We start from the raw sequence: 20,787 nt of genomic DNA on the forward strand, positions 1-20,787 counted from the left end.
TTCTTATTCAGTCTTATGTGAACTGAACAAAAATTGTTAATATACAGCTTCGTTACTCTCGAAAACTCTTTAAGATTCAGTAGCCCCCGGGGGATTCGGCCCCTGACCCCCACCATTGATCTACAGGATGCCAAACTAGCGTTTAGTGTTAGACTATCGAAAACTCATGACGCCAGGATAATAAACTCCAATTACCTCTACCGACATGCAAAATTGTGAAAGATTTCGAGAAATGAGCCTATATTCTGACAGCAAAATATGTCAGATATTGTATAAATGGCAGTGACTAGTACATGTATAACATTTATGTGTACGTAGGAATTTATGATTTGGGGAGGAAAAACGACATTCCAGGAAAGGGGTGACTTGATCTCAGACCCCCACCCCCTTTCATCTACATCATTGTCACATCAGATAGTCTAAATTAATTGTCAAAGATACTGTTTTTATAAACAAATGAAGTAATCGTCAAATAGCTAATTATTCTTAACAAATACCTAATTTGTCCGAACAAATACCAGAATAGGACTATAGACATGAAACAAGGAAAATTTGTGCGAAGCGATGATTTGTCGTTCATAGGCAAATTATTAAAGGCCTTGTGTAAATGAAATTAAAGATCTCGTATCGGTAAAGTCTCGTTTTATCAAACCCCGACGTGTAAGACCTTGATAAAGCGAAACTAAATGTGACGCAACACTTGTTGAAACAAAGTAACAGGGTAAGTCATAAACGTAAATATCATTGTTTTAGTACATCCACTGAAACAAGTCATATTTTAAACTTCCATGTCAAATATTGCCGTACATAGTACCAAGCATCGAAATATATAATTTATTTTTATATGAACTAGCATTCAATTATAAGCGACATAGTAAATAACTATCGATTTCAGATGGCATTATCCAAGTCAATTGTGCAAAATACTGCTCCAGAATTACCATTGATTGCCCAGCACTATTTACCCTGTGACACTGAAAACTGTAAGAAGAACTGTCAGTTTTACTGCAATGATTGTCACCGATCATTGTGTGAACAATGCAGAGATGAACATCAGAAGGGTCCAGACACCAAGCATCATAAAGTGGTCCCTTACAGACAACGCAAAATACAACTTCCTGTGGAGAAATGTAAGGATCATCCAAATAAAGACACAGACATGCTCTGTGAGTACTGTCAAGTTCCAGTTTGTTCCAAATGTGCTACACAAGACCACCAAAATCACACACTGAAAGATTTAGAGACAATATATTCTGAGAAATTCACTCTTTGTCTTGAAAAAATTCATAAAATCCATCAATTTTATATTCCAAATTCAAAAGATATGCTGAAAGATATAAAAGAAAATGAGACAGATATAAAAGAAATCATGGAAAACATAAGAAGCTCAGTAAAGAATGAAACCGAGTCTTTAAAATGTTTGATGGAAACAGTCATGACTGAAAAAATAGAGCAAGTCAACAAAATGGAAGAGTCACTAATGGAGCAACTTCAGAGTCAAGACAACACATACAAAGATTACATCTCCTATGTTGAGGACCTGGCTAAAGTATTCCATGGCTACCTGTCCTCTACTAAAGTCCAAAACAATCCTATCATTCTCTCTCTATCTGACCGTCTGAAAATCAAACCCATACCAGAGACCACCAAACCGGTCCCTCCAGAGTTTACTGCTGGTCAATACAGCAAGGAGGATGTCACCAAACTACTTGGTAAAGTAACTGTTCCAGATATAAAACCAGAGAACAGAGAAATTAAACCCATGGAGACTGCTTCTACACAGTACCATACGCACGGTTTTTCAGTATGCTTATTTGGTTTTTTGTTGCTATTCGTTTCTTATATGCATGATTTTAGCGTTGTCGAACATATAGGGAAACAGATTAAACAAAGCAGTGATAAATCTGACGTGAAACCAACATTGTCCATGTCTTCGTCTGTCACCAAGGTCAGGGAGTACACAGTGCCAGGTGTTGACAGTGTATATCACATATCAATAGGTAAATGGGGTACAGTCTGGGGTAGTGATATTAAAGGTAATCTTGTTCAAACAGATCTACAGGAGGGGAAACAACTACATATGATACAAACCAGCTTTGCAAATGGCTACCACACTGTCACAGAGGACGGGGATCTGATCTATACAGATAGAAATCACAAAGTCATCAATAGGATAGCATTGGATAAAACAGTCACTGAGTTCATTAAAACAGGAGACTGGGAAACAATCAGCATACACTCCTCCCGCATCAACGGGGACATACTGGTCGGGATGATAACGAATAGAGAGGCTAAAGTCCACTTTATTGGGGACATACTGGTGGGGATGAGAAAAAATGGAGATGGTAAAGTCACCAGGTATACCACGTCAGGTAAAGAAATACAGAACATACAGAGGGACAACAAAGGACAGGGGCTGTATAGTTATCCATATTACATCACAGAAAACATCAATGGTGATATATGTACGTCAGACTTTTACAAACAAGCCGTAGTGGTGGTGAATAAATCAGGACAATATAGGTTCTCCTACACAGGTCAGGGGTCAGAGTTCCGTCCCTTTGGTATTTGTACTGATCTCCTCGGTCACATCCTGGTATCTGATGTTATCAGTGACACAGTTCATCTCCTGGATCAGGATGGTCAGTTCTTGACTGTACTACTAACACTTCAACAATTAATAAACCGTCCCGTTAGTGTGTGTGTGGATGATGAGAACAATCTCCACGTGGGACAAGATAGCACCAACACAGTGACAGTGCACAAGTACCTACCGTGATCATTTCTATGTAAAACTTCTTCTTTATACTAGTCTGTCTCAAGATGCAGCACATTTGGATGATTTTTAATGAAAATACCACAGGCACCTGAATTTTTATCAATCAGTCGCTTAACAAGTCAAATATCGAAAAAAAAACTCCACCCCTACTATACTTGTGTATTTATATATAGAAGGGGTTGATAAAAATTCAGGTGCCTGTGAAAGTACACATACCAATGAATTCTTAGATATTGTGAAATTATTGAAAAAGCCAATCTTATCAAAATACACTTTTTTACAATAGAAGTTACTAGTAATTGAATTTTTTTTCCTATGAGATAATATTATTTACTAGCAGGAATTAAATTTGTTAAGTGATTGTAAGAAATATCGAAGAGTGCATACTCAAGAACGTAAGGAAACAATGAGGAGAGGGATGTCTGTTGCGATCAAACTTATACTGGTATCACCGGAGAAAATAAGATGGTTCTCTATAACCAATAATAAGGCTACATGTAAAATGTTTTACAAAGATATACAAAGATTATATATGATATCCAAACTATAAACATCTTCACCATAACATAGCATGGGTGAGAGTCATATTTTCAAAATTTTCTTTATGAACATGATTTGACGTTTTATATATACAGAGTCAACAATAAAATCCTTAAAAAAAACGATTTCTAGAGTCAAATAACATTCTTAAACTTGTTTTTTGTAAACGGATATCTTCCAAGTTCAACATATACCATAAAATCTGGAGTGATTTGTTTTAGATGAAGATGTTTACTTTTTTTTAAAGGGAAACTCTCTCTCTATGATAGCGTTATTTGAGAATCCCCAAACTTCACAAACATTCAACAAAATGGGTTCTACAATCTTACATGTATCAAACAAATCCAGATGACACTGTGTCAACAATTTATGCAGTCGATCTTTTTTTTTACTACATGTACATATAAGAAGTTTAGATTTTTCTGTGTTAAAATTTAAATTTCATCTCTTACAATAGTTTTCAAAGTGATTTAAAAGTTAATTTTGTAATTGCTGTGCGCTTTCTGCAACAAATACAAAATCCTCAATATATAAAAATATCTGTAAATTCTTAAAACATTTCAGATAAAGTTGGCAAGCCCTCAGTATCAGATTGTGAAATAAAATCATTTAAATCATGAAGATATATGGAAAAAAGAAAGGACACCAAGTCACTTGTGGAGCACATTTTCACAGTTAAAAATAGTGAAACTTCGTAGACTGAATATGCATTGCATATGCGTTTGATATTTCCCACTGTTCCTATTCTGGGCGCTGAATGATTGTGAGTTTGGATGCCGCAATTATTCGTTCTTGAGAAGCGATAATATTTTCTAAGTCCTACACTGCTATCTTCCGGTTAGTGATGGGCTGTCTTAACTGCAGTTCTGTAATTGTTAGTTCTAAATCTTAGCACTTGGTGTTGAGATTGCCAACGGCAATTTTGATTTCTTGAAGTTAACAAATGGTCTTGAATTTTCGATTGTCTTCGGAACTAAAGTATTGGAGCGGCAGCTGTTTCAAAAGTATTACTGGCCTTTTTTGTTTAAGATCTTGGACTGTGCAAAGGGCACTCTCCATTGCGACATATCGCCGACTGCAACACAATGCTTGAGTTTTTTTGTCAGAAATTCCAGCAGAAGTGTCGGGTTTTGTTTCCTGGTTTGGCATCAGTCGATTCTACAGACGAGACTGTCCGTATGCAAGACTTTATTTATTCTTGGCAGAACTGTTCATGAACGAACCTTTGTCGATGATCGCCATTGGGTAAGTATTTCGCGAGAACGGCGTGCAATGGTTGCGTACATGATGGCCAGAAGTATAATCTGCAACACTCCGAACGTGTAGATGGACGCGTGTTCAAGTTTCCGCAGGAGAACCTATTCCTGCACTTGTAAAATGCCGTATAGGATCCAGGTACGAATTGTGGTCATGCATACAGGTCCTTAATATGTCAAGAAACTCCAAAAGCAGCGAAATGAGCGGGGAAATCCTCTGCTTTTCGGCTGTATTTTCTGACATCGGTGTTCCTGTATTTTTAGGAGTTTTGTGGTGAAATGTCTATACATTTTTTGGTAAAAGATCTATTCATTAAATTTGTTTTAACAAATGCATTGCGTTTGTCTTGACATTAAAAAGATTATTTCTTTGGTTTTTACGAAGAGAGAGAGAGAGAGAGAGAGAGAGAGAGAGAGAGAGAGAGAGAGAGAGAGAGAGAGAGAGAGAGAGAGAGAGAGAGAGCGCAAATTTACATCTCCATCGGGTTGCTACACAAAGATGATAGTATATAAATACTTAAATACTTTAACAATAAGTATTGTTATACTTTCATGTTAAATACTGAAATCTGATTGGTTAAGACGCAGTTAATAATATTTTCTATTACCCTCAGCGTTAGCAACGCACTTAGCAACGGGTAACATTAAAAAATGTTACATGCGCGAAAATTATGCGCGTACGGTTCGCTGTAGAATTCACGTTATTCCTATATAAAAGCAGTAAAATTTTCTTAAAAATTAAGACATTCAGTATAACAAAATAAATAGTGCCTGTTTGGGAGGATAACAGTTGAAATTGACACCCCTCGAAAACCATTGTCAACCTCCGCTTCGCGTCGGTTGCCAATGGTTTTCTCGGGGTGTCAATTTCAACTGTTACCCTCCCAAACAGGCACTATTTATATAATGTCCCTTTTGTCTACAGACGCATTATTGTAATAGATTCACGTAAACTCTGCTTTGAACAGTCGGACAAAAAAGGAAGCCGTGCTGTACATTATTGGTCCAGTGAGTAGGTACATGTTAAAACACTTGTAGAAGTGGCTGACTCCCGCGTGACTGGTGCCCCCGGGCACAAACATCAATCACGTCTGTCCGTCAATCAGTGCTTCCTTCATTGGGTGCGAGAGGCAAGGCAACATTTCGCTTACTTTCAAAAGAAACAAAAATATGGATTTGCCATTTGTTTTCGCTGGATTGAATACTTTGTAGTTCATTTTAGTTTTACAATATTTGTGTGGATTCGTTCAAAGGGGATTTAATCGTTATTTGAAAAAGTTTGTTGAAATTTTTTTTCGGATTTTAAATTATTTTCCATCTGCGGTGTATATTGCAAGTAAGTATTATTCTATTTAATTTCGATTGGTAAATATGAAAATGGAACTAGAAAGGGGTTTTATAATAATGAATTTATTAATTGAGAATAATTATATTCCGTTAATTTATGTATTTAAAAAAAAACACTTGATAAATTCAAATATTTTATTAATCGGAAGTGTAACAAGATATGGAATGACCATGACAATATTCTTTTTCGATTTTTATTTTTTTATTATGGAGGGTGGAAATAGAATTTACAGGTAGATATATAGTTGACGACATTACCTGTTCGTTTCAGAAGGTGTTAAGTTGTACGTAATCATAAGACATTCCTGTAGGCTACTCCTATCGTGTGTCACTCGTCGATAAACCAATCAATCGATGGGTCATCGAACACTCGGAAGTATCGTTAACGTAATAATGAGGTCTTGTCTCCGGCACCTATGCCAGTTTATGTATTGTTTTTATTTCTGCAGACTTGCTTTTTTCTGTTGACATTTGGTCGGAGGTTTAACTGGACGTATATTAACGTGTCTGTCAGAAAACGGGGGAAAAACTACGTCAATAGACAGAGAATTCAATTTTGTGAAGTGAAGTTGTGTAAAAGTGGAACATTTTTTTTAAAAGTGATATTTAAAGACAAAGTAAATAAGTCATACGAGTAAGTTAGACTGCTGAAACTAAAGAAACAAAGCAATTGTCCGAGCTAAATCGGTAATTTTTTTTCAATTCTGTATCCATTATATTTCTTTGGTATTTTTTTTTTTGTTTCGTTGAGAATCTATGTGCTTACATTTAATATTTGAGTTTCAGGGTTTATTATAATGGTTAAAATCATTTAATATCAAACGTAATATATCTGTAATTAGATAAAGCATCTTATCTAATCAGAAAAAATGTTTGTTGCAGATTTGTGAGAAATTGGTTATTTGCTACAAAACCAAAATGAAGCCGCGGAGGCTGTGTGAAGAGTTGACTTTGACCTGTGTATTCACTTTCCTGTTGTCTTGGACATCCCTGGCCAATGCTTACAGCCAAGGGGCGGGTTCCCAAGCCTGTTCCTCCCTAACCCCCTGGCATAGTGCAAATCAACCACAAACAAACGCGGTCCCCTATGTAATAACTGTGTCTAAAACATCGTATCGACCCATGGAACAAATTGTAGGTAAGACAGTGTTTATTTTATTATAGTATTAAGTTTCGAATAAATATATGTATATTAAGGGACATACATTGCGCTACTCTTTGGTCAAACTTCACAATGGTTTTGGTCCACCTTGTTCGCCTTTGACTGCCAAGATGGTCAAACTTAAGTAGCTTGGGCAGAGATTTTGAGTTAATCATGCATCTTTTCCATTCTCTTATCTCTTATAATTAATGCATTGAATTTTCTTTGTTTGGTACAGTGCGTAGATATCCTATTTTACTTTTTTAAAATTCACGAGAAAAATTAAAATCAATGTTTTATATGTTTCTATTTTCAGTTACAATACAAGCTTGTAAAGGACACTCCTTCAAGGGCTTTCTGATTCAGCCCAGATTGGCCCAGTTTGCCACACAGGACGTAAAGATCGGGGTATTTGGGATGTACAGCAACGCCCCCTACCAGTATACATGTCCTGACACCCGCAATGTAAGCCATAGTACAACCAGATTGTCATGAACACTTCATATAATAAAAATTCAATAGCATGTAAAAGATCAAACTTTCTGATAATACTAGATTTATAATTCCCTTTCCTTCCACTATACCTTATACTTGTATATATAGCCTCTTTTCCTCACTTTCTAGTATTCATTTGGTTATTAATACCGTTAACGTTGTTATTGTTTCAGGGGGTCCGAGGCCAAGCTTTAACCCACACTTCTAATGAAGACAAGACCAAACTCAGTATCGTCTGGCAGGCTCCACGAGTACCACAAGGTCATGTGGTGTTCAGGTACGCCAATGCTTTGTATTGATTTTAACAAAACCTGGCAATTGCAGTATTATGTATTTTACCATTATCACAGATTTTTTGAAAACGGTGTTATAATTTTTTTTCCAGAGCTACTATATTAAAAGAGTACACAACATTCTGGGTAGCTGTCAATTCCCCCATAGTGTATGATGCGTATAGTTCTGTCAGGCTGGCACAGAGCCAGGTGCTAAGTCTCACCAACAACATTTCACCTGTGTGTAATGAACCAGTGGAGCCAGCAACCACACCCCAGCCCCCTACCCCCACACCCCAACCCCCTACACCAAAACCAACAACCCCAGAACCAACAACACAGAAACCAACAACCACAACAACAACAACTCCAAAACCAACAACAACCACTCCTGAACCAACAACCACTACGACAACAACTCCTCGGCCAACAACAACAACTCCAGAACCAACGACAACAACAAGGACCACAACTACGACAACTCCCAAACCAACAACAACCACCCCAAAACCAACAACAACACCCAAACCCACCACAACAACAATCAAGACAACAACAACAACAACTATGGAGCCTTTCATACCTCCCCAGGTAAACTTTAAACTCTTACACTTTTCCCATCTCTAAAGCAATGTTGCAAAAGTTAGGCAATTAGAAACTGTCAGTTTTAAGATTATATGAAATTCAAAGTTTGATTGTGATAATGACATCAGTATATATGCTTTGCAAAACAAAACCATAGATTAGTCTGAAAACAATGTCATCAGCTTGTTTTCTGGCAATTCTGGCAATTGTAGATTAGGTTTTCAGAAGAACATACTTGTATACTGTATAATGAATACTGTATAAAACAGAGTACTGGTGATTGAGTGGTTATTGACCCATCATTCAGCAGTGAACGAGGTGTGCTACCATTATGGTCTTTTAATAAGCTGTTTTTCTGCGAACAGTGATGAATCAGGATATTTATAGTAAGTGTGTATGTGGGAGGGCTTCCCCAGGTGTGAAGACTGTTGTTCTGTGTATCAAACAAACATTATATCTTTCCAAACCAGGAATTTTATGTCACTGAATGGATTGCAAGTTGATTTTGTCCTTGTAATATAACATACCTGTGTTGTCAAGAATTGGATGGATAACAGAGCTTTAGTTTTTGGAGTTTCATCTAGTGAGCCATATAGAATGGGTTGCAGACACCTATAAAAAGAACAACCTGAAAAGCAATCAGGTTTTTTTCTCCTGAAAAATGACTTCTTCTCTTCAGGTTGTTGGTTTTTATCATTTAATTAAAGGTCATCTGTATATGGATAGTAAATCTTGTACAGACATTAACGACAGATGGAGGTAGACATTTGGTATTAAGAATACCTTGACTTTATGCAGACATAAAAATGTCGTCCGAGACCAACATAATGGGCAACAAATGTTGTTGTGTGTGTCAGCTGATATCTTGTTTTAGGAAACTCAGACAAATCATGCATCCTATAAGCCATCTGTAGTGCAATTTATTTTACAATTATTACATGTTTCTGCTGAAGTGGGAAATGTAATTTCTTCTTAATAAATTCTTTTTGCTATATTCAATGGTGACTCTTTTATATTTTTTTGAGTCAACATTTTAATGGTCACCTATAGTATATGACCTTACAATTACATTTATGCAACATACTTTAAAAATAAGATATCAATGATATTATCATTGCAATACATGTACAATATTAATTTTCAATTTTTTTTTTAGATCAGTATACACCATAATGTTACAATTTCATCAACAAAGTTTTATAGTTACACAGATCAATATTTCTATAGTCAAATAAATGGTTAAAATGTTAAAGATCACACTAGAAATGTTATCTTATATTGCCATAGATACAAGAATTTTTTGAAAAACTATACATGTTACCTGGTACTGTGATGACTATATAATCAATTATAATTTGGTATTAGGAAGATAGAATGACCTGCATAAATGGCATCAATTTTTTGCTGTAGTTTATAAGTATTCCTAATTAAAATTAAGAAATTGTAAACTTTTTGTGATATTAATATTAAAACTGTTTTAATTCACAGCATAAATTTTAAATTTGCAGGGTACATATCTGGCTTCTGACCCAGAATGCAATGTTTCCAAAGGTTGCTTTGATGACTGTAATAGAGGGGTGTGTACATTTATTGTCACCTGGAGGGACCGGCGGGGCTACCTAGACATGGAGGTCAAGGCCCACATTCCAACAGGGGGAGATAAGTGGCTGGCTGTCGGGTTCTCTTATGATAATCGAATGGTAAGGAAAGAAGATTTAAAACATTTTACAATTTATATTTAGATGTTCCACAAGGGTTAATATACATTTGCATGTAATCCCGATAATTTTTAGATGAAGCAGCTGAAGTGATTTAGAGTTCTAAGCCCAAAAAGCTTTTTTAAATTCTTCTGAAAGGGAGGGGGGATGGGGATGTTGGGGGATGGGATGGAGATCTATATTTTTCTGGTTCCTTTGCCCTAGGTTGCTTATAGCTAGCTTTGTCATTAAGATCTGATTTAAAAAAATTATTGCATGCTCATTGGATTATTTAAGAGCTAAAATTAAGAAGATGCTATATAATGACCGCATTTAATATATGTCTTGTTAAACAGGTTATACTGTATTTCTGTATTGTATTTCTATGATAAATGGTCTGTGGGTTGTTGTTTAATGATTTGTACCCGTAGTTTTATGTACGATATTTCAGGGCAGCGATAGTGTGACTGAGTGCATGTTTGTGAATGGACAAGTAGAAGTCTTCCAGTCCTACAACTCGGACACCCACAGCAACTCACGGCTCAGAAATGTGAGTACAATAACATATGTATACATGTATATCAAACCTTTGTGTCTCATATTGTTAAACTTGAAGGAATAATCTGTTTGAATTTTCTTAACATTTCTGGAACTGTCATTGAGAGTCATAGCTTTTATATCAGTGCTTGGAGACAATTTGTGATCTAGTATATATTTTTGGATTCAAAAAATTTTGAAAAACAAAGAACAAAAATCAAGTTACTTCAGATAATTTGCAAAAAGCATTAAAATGATTGAGTAACTAGATGATTGTTGAATAGACAGAATATTTTTAGGGAAAAAATATTTCAAAAGTGAGTAAAATATCTTTATCTTACAAATTTTGAACATTTTCAAATTCAATTTGTACAGCCCAAACTCGGACTGAGTCAGGAATACGGGTCGTTTGTGGATGGGATCTTTACCTGTGGGTTCACGCGAGAGAAGCTGGTTCCCACAGAGAGCAGGCTGTTCAACCTGAATAAGAACTGGTTCCTCTTGTTTGCCCATGGAACAGCTATTGAAGGTACATATATTTATTTTAAATGAATTACTGGTACTTAAAAAACCAACTCCAAATTGTATGAATCAGTAAATGGAGAACCTTGATCTAATGATTTAATTCTGGTGTCTTATAAATGATTGTTTATGCATGGTTTTTTTTAAATATAAAAATTATCTTCAAATCATTGCATAATTCTATAACTGTAATTTTAATGTAAATTTTTTATTTTGCTACATATCCATAGATCCTTTTCAAAGAGGACAGGGTATGGTTTTTATTTTTTAAATTTTCCATTATATTTTTGATATGGGTGGGTGGTGTCAGTTTTAAGATATTATAAAGTCTTTGGATTGCTTTTTATTATATTTTGCCTTTAGATACTATTATTTTAAATATGTATATCATCAGTGTAAAGCATGTAAATTGTAAAGAAAAGATAAACAATATTACTCTACTGTTTTAGGACTAAAGCTCCCTCATATGTATGACCCAGCTCCCCCTACATCCAAGGATATAATAGATTTCCAGGCATATCTAGTTAATTTACCAACCACTACCACCACAAGTACCACTTCCACTACCACTACCATGGCTCCCACTACCACTAGACCAACTACCACCTCAACCACCACTACAGCCAGGCCTACCACAACCACACAGAGGGCTACACCTAGACCCACCACACCATGGCAACCACCCATTACATGGAGACCGGTCACCACAACCAGAGCACCACTTACCACTTCCACCACAGCCAGGACTACCACTACTCAGGATCATCATGAACACTCCCATCTACATGTAAGAATTTCTGTCACTAAACATCTACATGTATTAGTGTTGTATTTATTATTCAAAATGAACACTTTCATTGATATACTTTGTTCCTTCTCTTAGAACCACTCACTACCAGAGGATCGTAGTTGTGGAAACACCATCGGCTGTTTCGCTAAGTGCAGTGGTGGGCAGTGTGATTTCATCGTGTCTTGGAATGATACCGGTGAGCATGTTCAGTTTGAGATGAAGAAGAAATTCCCTGCACTGGACCCCAGCGATCACTGGATAGCCATTGGCTTCTCTGAAGATAAAAGAATGGTAACCAGAAGAAACCGGTGAAGGTGGTGATAGAAGGGCATTACCAGACAGGGTTTGCATGAAGTGGTGAAATGGTAAATAGGTTGATGGTGCATGGACTGGGAAATGTTTGAGACCTGAATTATCATTAGGTTTCAAGTGTTTGTCTTTATTTTAACATTTCATTAATGTGCAATATGTGATGTTGATAATTCAGTGATATTGGTGTCAAGGTTTTTATGATCTATTAGATCATTAACAAATCATTCTGTCAATTGCATATTTCACCAAAGACTTTCTAGCTTGTATGCATGAGGTTAGAGGCATTATTTCCAATGCAACAGCAGAAAATATAAATATTTTAAGATGGTGAAATATGTGCATGCACAGAATCACTTAACCATCTCTACTAGAATGACATTTTGATAGAGGTGCATTGATTAGGCGACTGACAGTTACAATGATTGCCTGATTAGTCTGCATTTGTCAGAATTACTAGTGAACTGACTTGTTACACAATAGCAGTCCTGTTTTCCTCAGGTGAATTAGAATTATACATGTCAGACCGCCTGACCCCAGCCATTAGTCAGTCCCGCGTACTGTGTACTTACTGTTTAGTTACCAAGATCATACTAGCTCAGTGAAAGTCCATCAATACAGTCAATGATCATAATTAATTATGCACCTCTAGATGCAGTGATCAAGATTTCATATGGATGCATCACCCTGTCTGGAGTGCATTCAACTGGAGTGCAATCAAACTAATAAATCTAAATAAATCACCTGGTTACCCCCACCCCCTTTCTTAAAAAGAAAAACAAAGTATACAATTTAGGCATACACACACATTTGCATTTAATTAAAAGGTATACTGAACTACTGTACTGCTATTTTTGAAAGTGTGCATTTGAGTAATTAAGTTAATTTAGGTTTGAAAACAATTTGGATTAACTAAAGTTTTGCATTTTATAAAAAATATATATACTGATCAAATAACAGGTACTGAATTCAACTGCAATTTCGGATTAAAATCAAATGCTCTGATAATTAATCTATCTGTAGCATATCAGCTAGAACAGCTAAACCCAATCAGGTTGCTGCTATTGTGAAAGTGCATGTACATGTTGGTTAAATAGACGAAAAAGTATTTTTGTATTTGTGCATAGTCTAGTTTTTTGGACAATTTAAATATATTTATAATAAGATTAAAAGCTCTGTATAAATTCAAATTTTTAAGGGAAAATATATTGATTTTTTTCACCAAATTATAGTTTCTACCTAAAAAATCATGTTAAAAAAACTTCTGTTCGATCTGATGGGTAATTTGTTTATCCCCCATCCTCCGCAATTGTTTTACTAATATGGCCACTCTCCAGACATATATCCTATAGCTATAAATATGTATAGCCAAATATGTGAAAAGAAAATTCAAAATAGGAAGTTTGTTCACCTGCAATACATTACAAGATTGACACACAAACATGTTAAATTGATAGCTATTACACACACTGTAAGTTTTCACACTAGAGGCTATAAGAAAAACTAATCATGAGGAAAAATTGTTATATCTTCAAGCAATATATATACAGGTTAATGTGTAGGTCTATAATTACTGCATAATAGATTATAAATTTTGAAAGATTTTTTTTCATTACGTATGAAACATTAAACTAAGTAGTTATAAATGTTGTTGTTTTTTAAAAAAATTATTGAAATTAATACCCTCTGCTTTTGAAATTATGGACATTTATATGCAGCGTTTTATTTTTGAAAAGTTGATGATTCAATTTTCTGTTTTAAAAAACCCCAATCAAACTAATATCAATTTACTCATTAATGTACATAATATCTATAATTTAGTTTCTGTAGGCATATTCATTATTAGTGGATTTGACAATTACAGTAAAACTCTGTTATAGCGAAGTCCTAGGGACCAATGGATTTACTTCCTTATATCCATAATTTGTTATATCCGTATAATGAATTCGTAATAATAACTATAGCGAATTCACTATATACATGTTTTCTTTCACCAGACTATAATTTTTGCTAATTGGACTTAAAATAAAAACACATTACTTTGATACCTTTAATAATATTATTGTGAAATGAAAAAAATATATGAAAAAAATTTCATTCAAACTATTATGTTAAATGGTAGTGCAAACCTTTTAAACTGTAAAGAAATTCGATATAAAAGTGTTAAAATTTGTTATTATTCATCTCTACGAGACTCAAAATCAGTTCACTGTATCGGTAAATTCATTATATCCGATTTCGTTATTACCATAAAATATTGCAAAGATTTGTTAAGAATTTTTCCGGAGACTCAATAAAAAACTTTGCTAGAACTGAGAATTCGCTATATCTGTGTTCGTACTAAACGAGTTTTACAGTATATGTACTACGTATGTGGTGTATGTTTCAGGGAGACTGTTATATGTACTATGTGGTGTTTGTTTCAGGGAGAGGACAGTGTTACAGAGTGTGTCCAACAGGACGGATTTTTCACGGTCCATCAGTCATTCAACCATGTCTCCAAGTCAAACACGCGACTTAAACAGGTAAAATATCTAACGGTTAAATAAATCCATTGAATTCATACATAAATTGATTAATTATGACTGTACCTTTTTATATCACCCCAAACTCCCAATTAATATAACCCTACCACCTTTTCAACTCCCAAAGGACATTTTATCTGTAGCTATTTTGACCTGACAGATTCTGTCTTTACAGAGCGGGTTAGGCCTCAGTGACATATCGGGGAGCTATGTCGATGGTATATTTGTCTGCCGCTTCACAAGAAAGAAGCACCTTCCAGATGAGAAACAAATCTTTGACCTGAACAATGACTTCTACATGTTCTTTGCCTCAGGAGAAGCCATTGATGGTTAGTGCCGCCTCCTCTCTTTATTTCTCTCATACAGACAATGTTCTATAGCTGGCCTGGTAATATTCTTTCATATATGTGTCATGCAATGTGAATAAAAATATATTAAACACTACAGGTAAAAATGGTATTAAAATTTGATCGAGCCAGTCAGACCAGATCAGAATTAAGGAGTACTGATGATGAAAAATATTTTAAACAAATTAAGCATGAATAACATTGAGCGGTGCTTGCATGGTTTTGTAATTTAATGTTGATTTCAATTTGTGCATTTCTGAATTTATACAGTCATATACATGACATTTGGTAATTTATCCAATATATTTGATAAATTGAAGCTGCATCCAGTAAAAAAAGTTCTATAGAATATCTAACCAGTTGTAATATGTTTACAGTACATGACATTGTGTGGTTATAGGTGATATTTTAGTTTACATGACATTGTGTGGTTATTGGTGACATTTTAGAATGTGCTGTATTGTTATTACAGGAGTGAAGATGCGACACAGTGTGCGAGATCTGCCAGTGGTGTCTGCTGAGCCTGTAGACCTGCAGAAACACAGCCTGGTGCAGGGAAAGGCTGTCTACTTCCTGGTCAAAGTTCATGGTAGGTCATGTGACTCACTTTGAATTTCGGATTTAAAACAAACTACTTCAATTTTTTGATATGATTATTCTTATTTTTATAACAATTTTGCAAGTACTACATGTACTGGGTTGAAGAATGTTAATGTAGTGATTGGAAGAGTTATCTCCCATTTAATGTGTTTAAGTAAGTAGTGTGTTTGGTTTTGAACAGGGTGCCTGATGATCGTAGCCTGGGTGTGTCTGGCCAGTATAGGCATTGTGGCGGTCAGGTACTACAAGACGGTCTGGCTGGAGGAGACTTGTATGAGGGAGAGGATCTGGTACCAGGTCAGCTATAGTCAACAGGATAAAATATCACATTTACTGTACTATTCATAATAATGAAGGGAATTCTAATGTCTTTTTATAGGTTTATAACATATTTATTAAATGACTTGCTTAAATTTATACATACGATTGCACTGAAAATTGCACTTAATTCATTTTCAAACTGTCATATACATATGACAGACTCCTTTAAAATGCATGAATGCACATGCCATTTTGCAGGAATAAATACTCAGTCTGGTAGCTTTTGTTATTCAAAGAAAGCCTTTCATTATAAAATTTTCATTTTGCAGTCCCACAAATTCTGCATGGCAACCCTGTTTCTGTGTGTCATGGCTGGAATAGTCCTGATTTTTGTCGAGATTCAAGGTTACAGTCAGGTATGAGGATTAAACGTGTATCCTGCGAGAGTTATGCCCCTTTTGTCTTAAACAATTCAGTTTTTGAATAACTGTATAATTGTGATTTTATTTCTTTCAGATTGATGGCAAAACATTTCACCAGGCTCATCCTATCATGGGCTTGATAGTTACTGTCTTTACAATTGCAAATGTAAGTTAAAGCTTTTTTTACAAGTACCTCACAATTTTAAAAAAAAATGCAAATAGTGCACTGAATGTACATTTTTATAAGATTTATCCATTTAAAAAAAAAAAAAATATTTTGTATTGAAAAATAAAATTATGTGTGTATTTTTCATTTTTAGCCAATTATAGCAATTCTGAGACCCCTTCCAGGCACAGTGAAGAGAAAAATATTTAACTGGATTCACTGGGCAGTGGGCACTGGTGCCCATTTCTTGGCCAGTAAGTCACCACTAAATACACCTGTCTTTGTCTTTATTCAATTGCTAATTGAGGTTACAATCACGTAGATTTAAACTCTATTCAATTTGATTAATTGATGGATTGTGGATATTTTTGTTGCAGTTGTGACTATATTTGCGGGTGTGGAATTGGCCAAGGCCCGGGCCAGCTTCTACATCTCCTACATTCTGATCGCCTACGTCTGTTACCTCTTGATTGTTTTCTTCATACTGGAGGTTCACAGTTTTGTTTCCAAGAGAGCAGGTAAAGGACTTAATTAATTCACAACTTTGAATAGATATAATTGAAAGATTTTTTAATGCATGGCAAAAAATACGTGTATTTTGAACATGAGTTTTTGTTTGTTTGAAGTACTCTTAAGGTGACCTCCTCGTACGGGGTCACTTAACATTATTACATGTACCTGTATTACATCATAAAGCGAGGGTGGATGACTCATCAATGTTTATTGCTTCATTACAGAACACAAGAGGGATCAGACATACATGTATGAGATGCACCGAAAGCCCTACTATTCCAGTGTGAATCACTCCCTGGACATAGAACCTCCGGTAATTATATAAATCAGTCACTAGTTCATATACTTGACCAACCACCCACTATATACATGTACTCATATTAATCATGGTGAATATTGAGGTCAAACAGACATAATTTTCTGAATCCAGATTGTCTTAAATTTCCCCTGAAAATATGGGTCTTTGAATTTAAATACACTTATGTCCAAGTTATGTATTTGTACTTATAGTGTACAAAGATCAAAATAATAAAGTCAAATACACTTGAGTATATTAATACAGTCCACATTTATCACTACAAATATCATGCAATCCATACATGTATATGTTCAAATTACAACTAACGTAGAATATAATGTTAAGGGTGACAGTTACAATTTGTTCACAAGTTAATGCATAGTATCTTGACAGTAACTATTTTACATTCACTCTGCATCTAATTCTCAATTTCAATGGAAAATTTTGTCAAATATAAAAAAAATATCTTTTAAGGCAATTTTATATGTATTTAATTTTCAAATATTTAGCATATAGAATTGAATTACCAAAACAAATGCTTTATTTATTTTTTCTCATTGCTTTGATATTTAATCTAAATGTTCATTTTATGTTCTCTCTTTCATTTTACAGTACAGCAAAATGAAGAAGGCCATATTTGGGTCCCACATCCTGATCACTGTGACTGTGACACTTATCCTATGTACTCTATTCTCCTTGTCATAAAACGTACAACTAACTCAAGTCCTGAGGATCAACTCTAACTGGTTTAATAAAAAGGAAGAAACCAAAACAGGATAACCTGTTTAACTTTCAATCAATTCCAAGACTGTTATCTTGATGAAGGAAGTGTAAGCTTTTTTACCAAAGTGAACACATTACTTTTGGTTCTATATGTCAAGGTCAGTAATGTTGAACTTAGGCCCTGGTTGTGCTATGGTTCAGTGGTTTATGACTGATAGACTGGTTCTTAGAGCTGGTACCTGGTGGGAACTGTCTACAAGGATTTGCATGAGTTAACATTTAATATGTCCCATATCTGTGATGTCTCTGTGTATTGATAAAGATTTGATTAACTGAACTACATGTATTTCTCCTGAATTAAAAATACTTTACTTTTTTAATACAATATATTGTTTCATAACTGCTAAGCAAATTGGTTAATTAGCTTAGCAAATCTGTATGTAAATGAAATTTTTGTCATTCATTTCCAATGTAAATATTGCTATTATTACAGTTGATATTCCTACAACCCAACTTAATCCATGTTTTCTCTGTTAAAATAATTACACCCAAAACTTCTAATAAAAAAAACGCCTTCCAACATCCTACACAGCATGTTGAATGACATGAAATAGCTATATATTATATTATGGGTGCTCAATATGTGTGATAAATCTTATTTAGAAATATATTTAAATTTTATAATTTAATGCTTAATTTTGTAAGTTTTTCAAATGTAGAATTGTGGATGTGCAATTCTTTTTCATATTTTGCATATCATTTCTGTAAATGTTTGAAAAATTTGGATACCTGAGTGCTTTCTAGTCAAGTGTATTTAAGATTATGAATGAGAGAGAGAGAGAGAGAGAGAGAGAGAGAGAGAGAGCGCATAAATCTGCATTTAAAGATGAATGTATATGTATATGTATTTTTATAAATACATTGTAAATAAATTAAATTTATATTATAAAATGGGTTGTTATTATTTATTAAACAATTGTTTTAGATATATATACATTGTTATTTATTGACTACTGTAATTATAATGCTGTCAAAATGATGCGCTCCCAAGTTAGAAGAGTCTGACATTTTTTAGCTGATAGGCCCCCCCGAATCAACTTTCATTTTTTTGTTGCATGATTTTCTTGTACATTTAAACAATAAAATGCATTTGCTTTCTTTGGCGAATCATGCGGGACATAAAGGTAGCGACATCACATTTGCTTTTTTTCCTCATAGTCAGTGTAAAGAAAACGGAATGGGTTTACAAGAACCTGTTTGATAAAACTGGTATTGCTTTTGGAATGCACGTCATCATGAAACAGAAGAGTCAATCAATATTTTATCTTCGACTTTACTGGATTATTTCCATTTGCTCACAACGAAAGTGAATGAAAATTAAAAAAAATATCATACAACATTCGGTCGCGGCAGTTTCAATAATCAACGTTTTAAACATTTGTTCTATTGTATTTAGCTATAGATTTATTCAAATCATTTGAATGAATTCGGGAAAGTCACATGTATATTTTATCGCTTCTCAGTACACTTTAACACGCATACTAAGTAAATTTCTTGCTCCATTAAACTTTTCTAGTAAACTTACAACAAATATTGATTAATTATACAACATAAGTTTTTAAAAACACTAAACATGTGTATATAAAAAAGATGGGGGAATAAGATGGCGCAACTGCCCTTTTGATTTAGTCGTAAAATACAATTTCAAATTTAGCATTTTTTCAATTAAATGTATTTGATATGTTATTATACAAGTTTACAAAATGGTAATTTCTAACTATATTCAGTTTGAAATATTTCAAAAAGATAAGAAAAAAATAATAAATATTTAAGTTTTGGTGGTATCGAACCCACAACCTAAAAACTCAAGTTCTATAAAGTTTCCTAATGGCTGGTGCTCTAACTACAGAGCCATTTCATTCACAACAAAGTGCGTTGTTTAAATGCTATATGAGACTATGACCACGAATTTACGGACTTGTATTATAGTTCAATTGTTGAGCTACAAAATGAAATTTTTGAACTGTAGTGGGTCATCTCTCCACATTTTTGTTGAGTACAATAGGTTTAAATTACATTAAACCACATTTAGACTGTAAAAAAAAAAATATTGAGCTCAGACCCACTCTATGAAAGAAAATGCATTGAAGTTATAAAAATTACACTATTAGGAGGTTTTGATACGCATATGCCAGTTTAAATCAATATATTGCAAGTATTTAAAATATTTAAAGATTACAACCCGATGTTACGTTAAATATACATTGTTTTAATTTTTTTTTTTAAGTATCAGATTTAATGATATTTTAATTTTACCGTATCTAATCATTCCTCATATGGGCATTTTACACGCCTTATTCACTCATCTTCTTTGATTTTATTCTTTGCATGTACTAGACAATAGATCTAGGGTTCGCAAATCCCGGCAATATTTTCGGAAAGCTATATTTCTGTAGCTCAGCAGAATTCTACAGTCATTTATGAAGCACTTTTTTTTTTGCCTTCATGTTTCATTATTTATCGCAAATATAGCATGGATGTATACGCTTCGGCCGATGTAGCATTGCGTTAAGTGATGACACTTTCTATAACCGGTGTGTATTTCGATTGCGAGTCGCAACAAACTGGCGCATTTATATAGGCCCGACTATTTGTAAATGCA

General features: G+C 34.4%; 2 protein-coding genes across 3 annotated transcripts; both read left to right on the forward strand.

The window, feature by feature from the left end:
* The first annotated feature begins 618 nt into the window (after positions 1 to 618).
* Positions 619 to 3,168, forward strand: LOC117684410 (tripartite motif-containing protein 2-like). The gene is made up of 2 exons (XM_034456517.2): positions 619 to 721; positions 896 to 3,168. The coding sequence occupies exon 2, from the start codon at positions 896 to 898 to the stop codon at positions 2,777 to 2,779; it is 1,884 nt and encodes a 627-aa protein (XP_034312408.2). The 5' UTR covers positions 619 to 721; the 3' UTR covers positions 2,780 to 3,168.
* Positions 3,169 to 5,660: 2,492 nt separating this feature from the next.
* LOC105345228 (uncharacterized) lies at positions 5,661 to 18,988 on the forward strand. 2 transcript variants are annotated; one of them, XM_066066741.1, is made up of 20 exons: positions 5,661 to 5,911; positions 6,805 to 7,060; positions 7,380 to 7,528; positions 7,732 to 7,835; positions 7,944 to 8,421; positions 9,924 to 10,115; positions 10,564 to 10,662; positions 11,025 to 11,178; positions 11,621 to 11,958; positions 12,055 to 12,252; positions 14,697 to 14,795; positions 14,971 to 15,124; positions 15,615 to 15,731; positions 15,924 to 16,039; positions 16,333 to 16,419; positions 16,520 to 16,591; positions 16,746 to 16,845; positions 16,969 to 17,109; positions 17,329 to 17,417; positions 18,015 to 18,988. In XM_066066741.1, exons 2-20 carry the CDS (start codon positions 6,841 to 6,843, stop codon positions 18,105 to 18,107), a joined length of 3,000 nt encoding a protein of 999 aa, XP_065922813.1. In that variant the 5' UTR covers positions 5,661 to 5,911; positions 6,805 to 6,840; the 3' UTR covers positions 18,108 to 18,988. The 2 variants fall into 2 exon arrangements, with proteins under 2 accessions (XP_065922813.1, XP_065922814.1); XM_066066742.1 differs by lacking the exon at positions 5,661 to 5,911 and adding an exon at positions 6,254 to 6,609.
* The last annotated feature ends 1,799 nt before the right edge of the window (positions 18,989 to 20,787 follow it).

The sequence above is a fragment of the Magallana gigas genome, chromosome 7, assembly GCF_963853765.1.
Source record: "Magallana gigas chromosome 7, xbMagGiga1.1, whole genome shotgun sequence".
Classification (NCBI taxonomy): domain Eukaryota; kingdom Metazoa; phylum Mollusca; class Bivalvia; order Ostreida; family Ostreidae; genus Magallana; species Magallana gigas.

Coding starts and splice junctions, on each gene's coding strand:
- LOC117684410 (XM_034456517.2), top strand. CDS start 896: ATGGCATTATCCAAGTCAATTGTGCAAAATACTGCTCCAGAATTACCA.
- LOC105345228 (XM_066066741.1), top strand. CDS start 6,841: ATGAAGCCGCGGAGGCTGTGTGAAGAGTTGACTTTGACCTGTGTATTC. Junction 7,529..7,731: donor CATGTCCTGACACCCGCAAT/GTAAGCCATAGT, acceptor TTATTGTTTCAG/GGGGTCCGAGGCCAAGCTTT. Junction 16,592..16,745: donor CTGTCTTTACAATTGCAAAT/GTAAGTTAAAGC, acceptor TTTCATTTTTAG/CCAATTATAGCAATTCTGAG.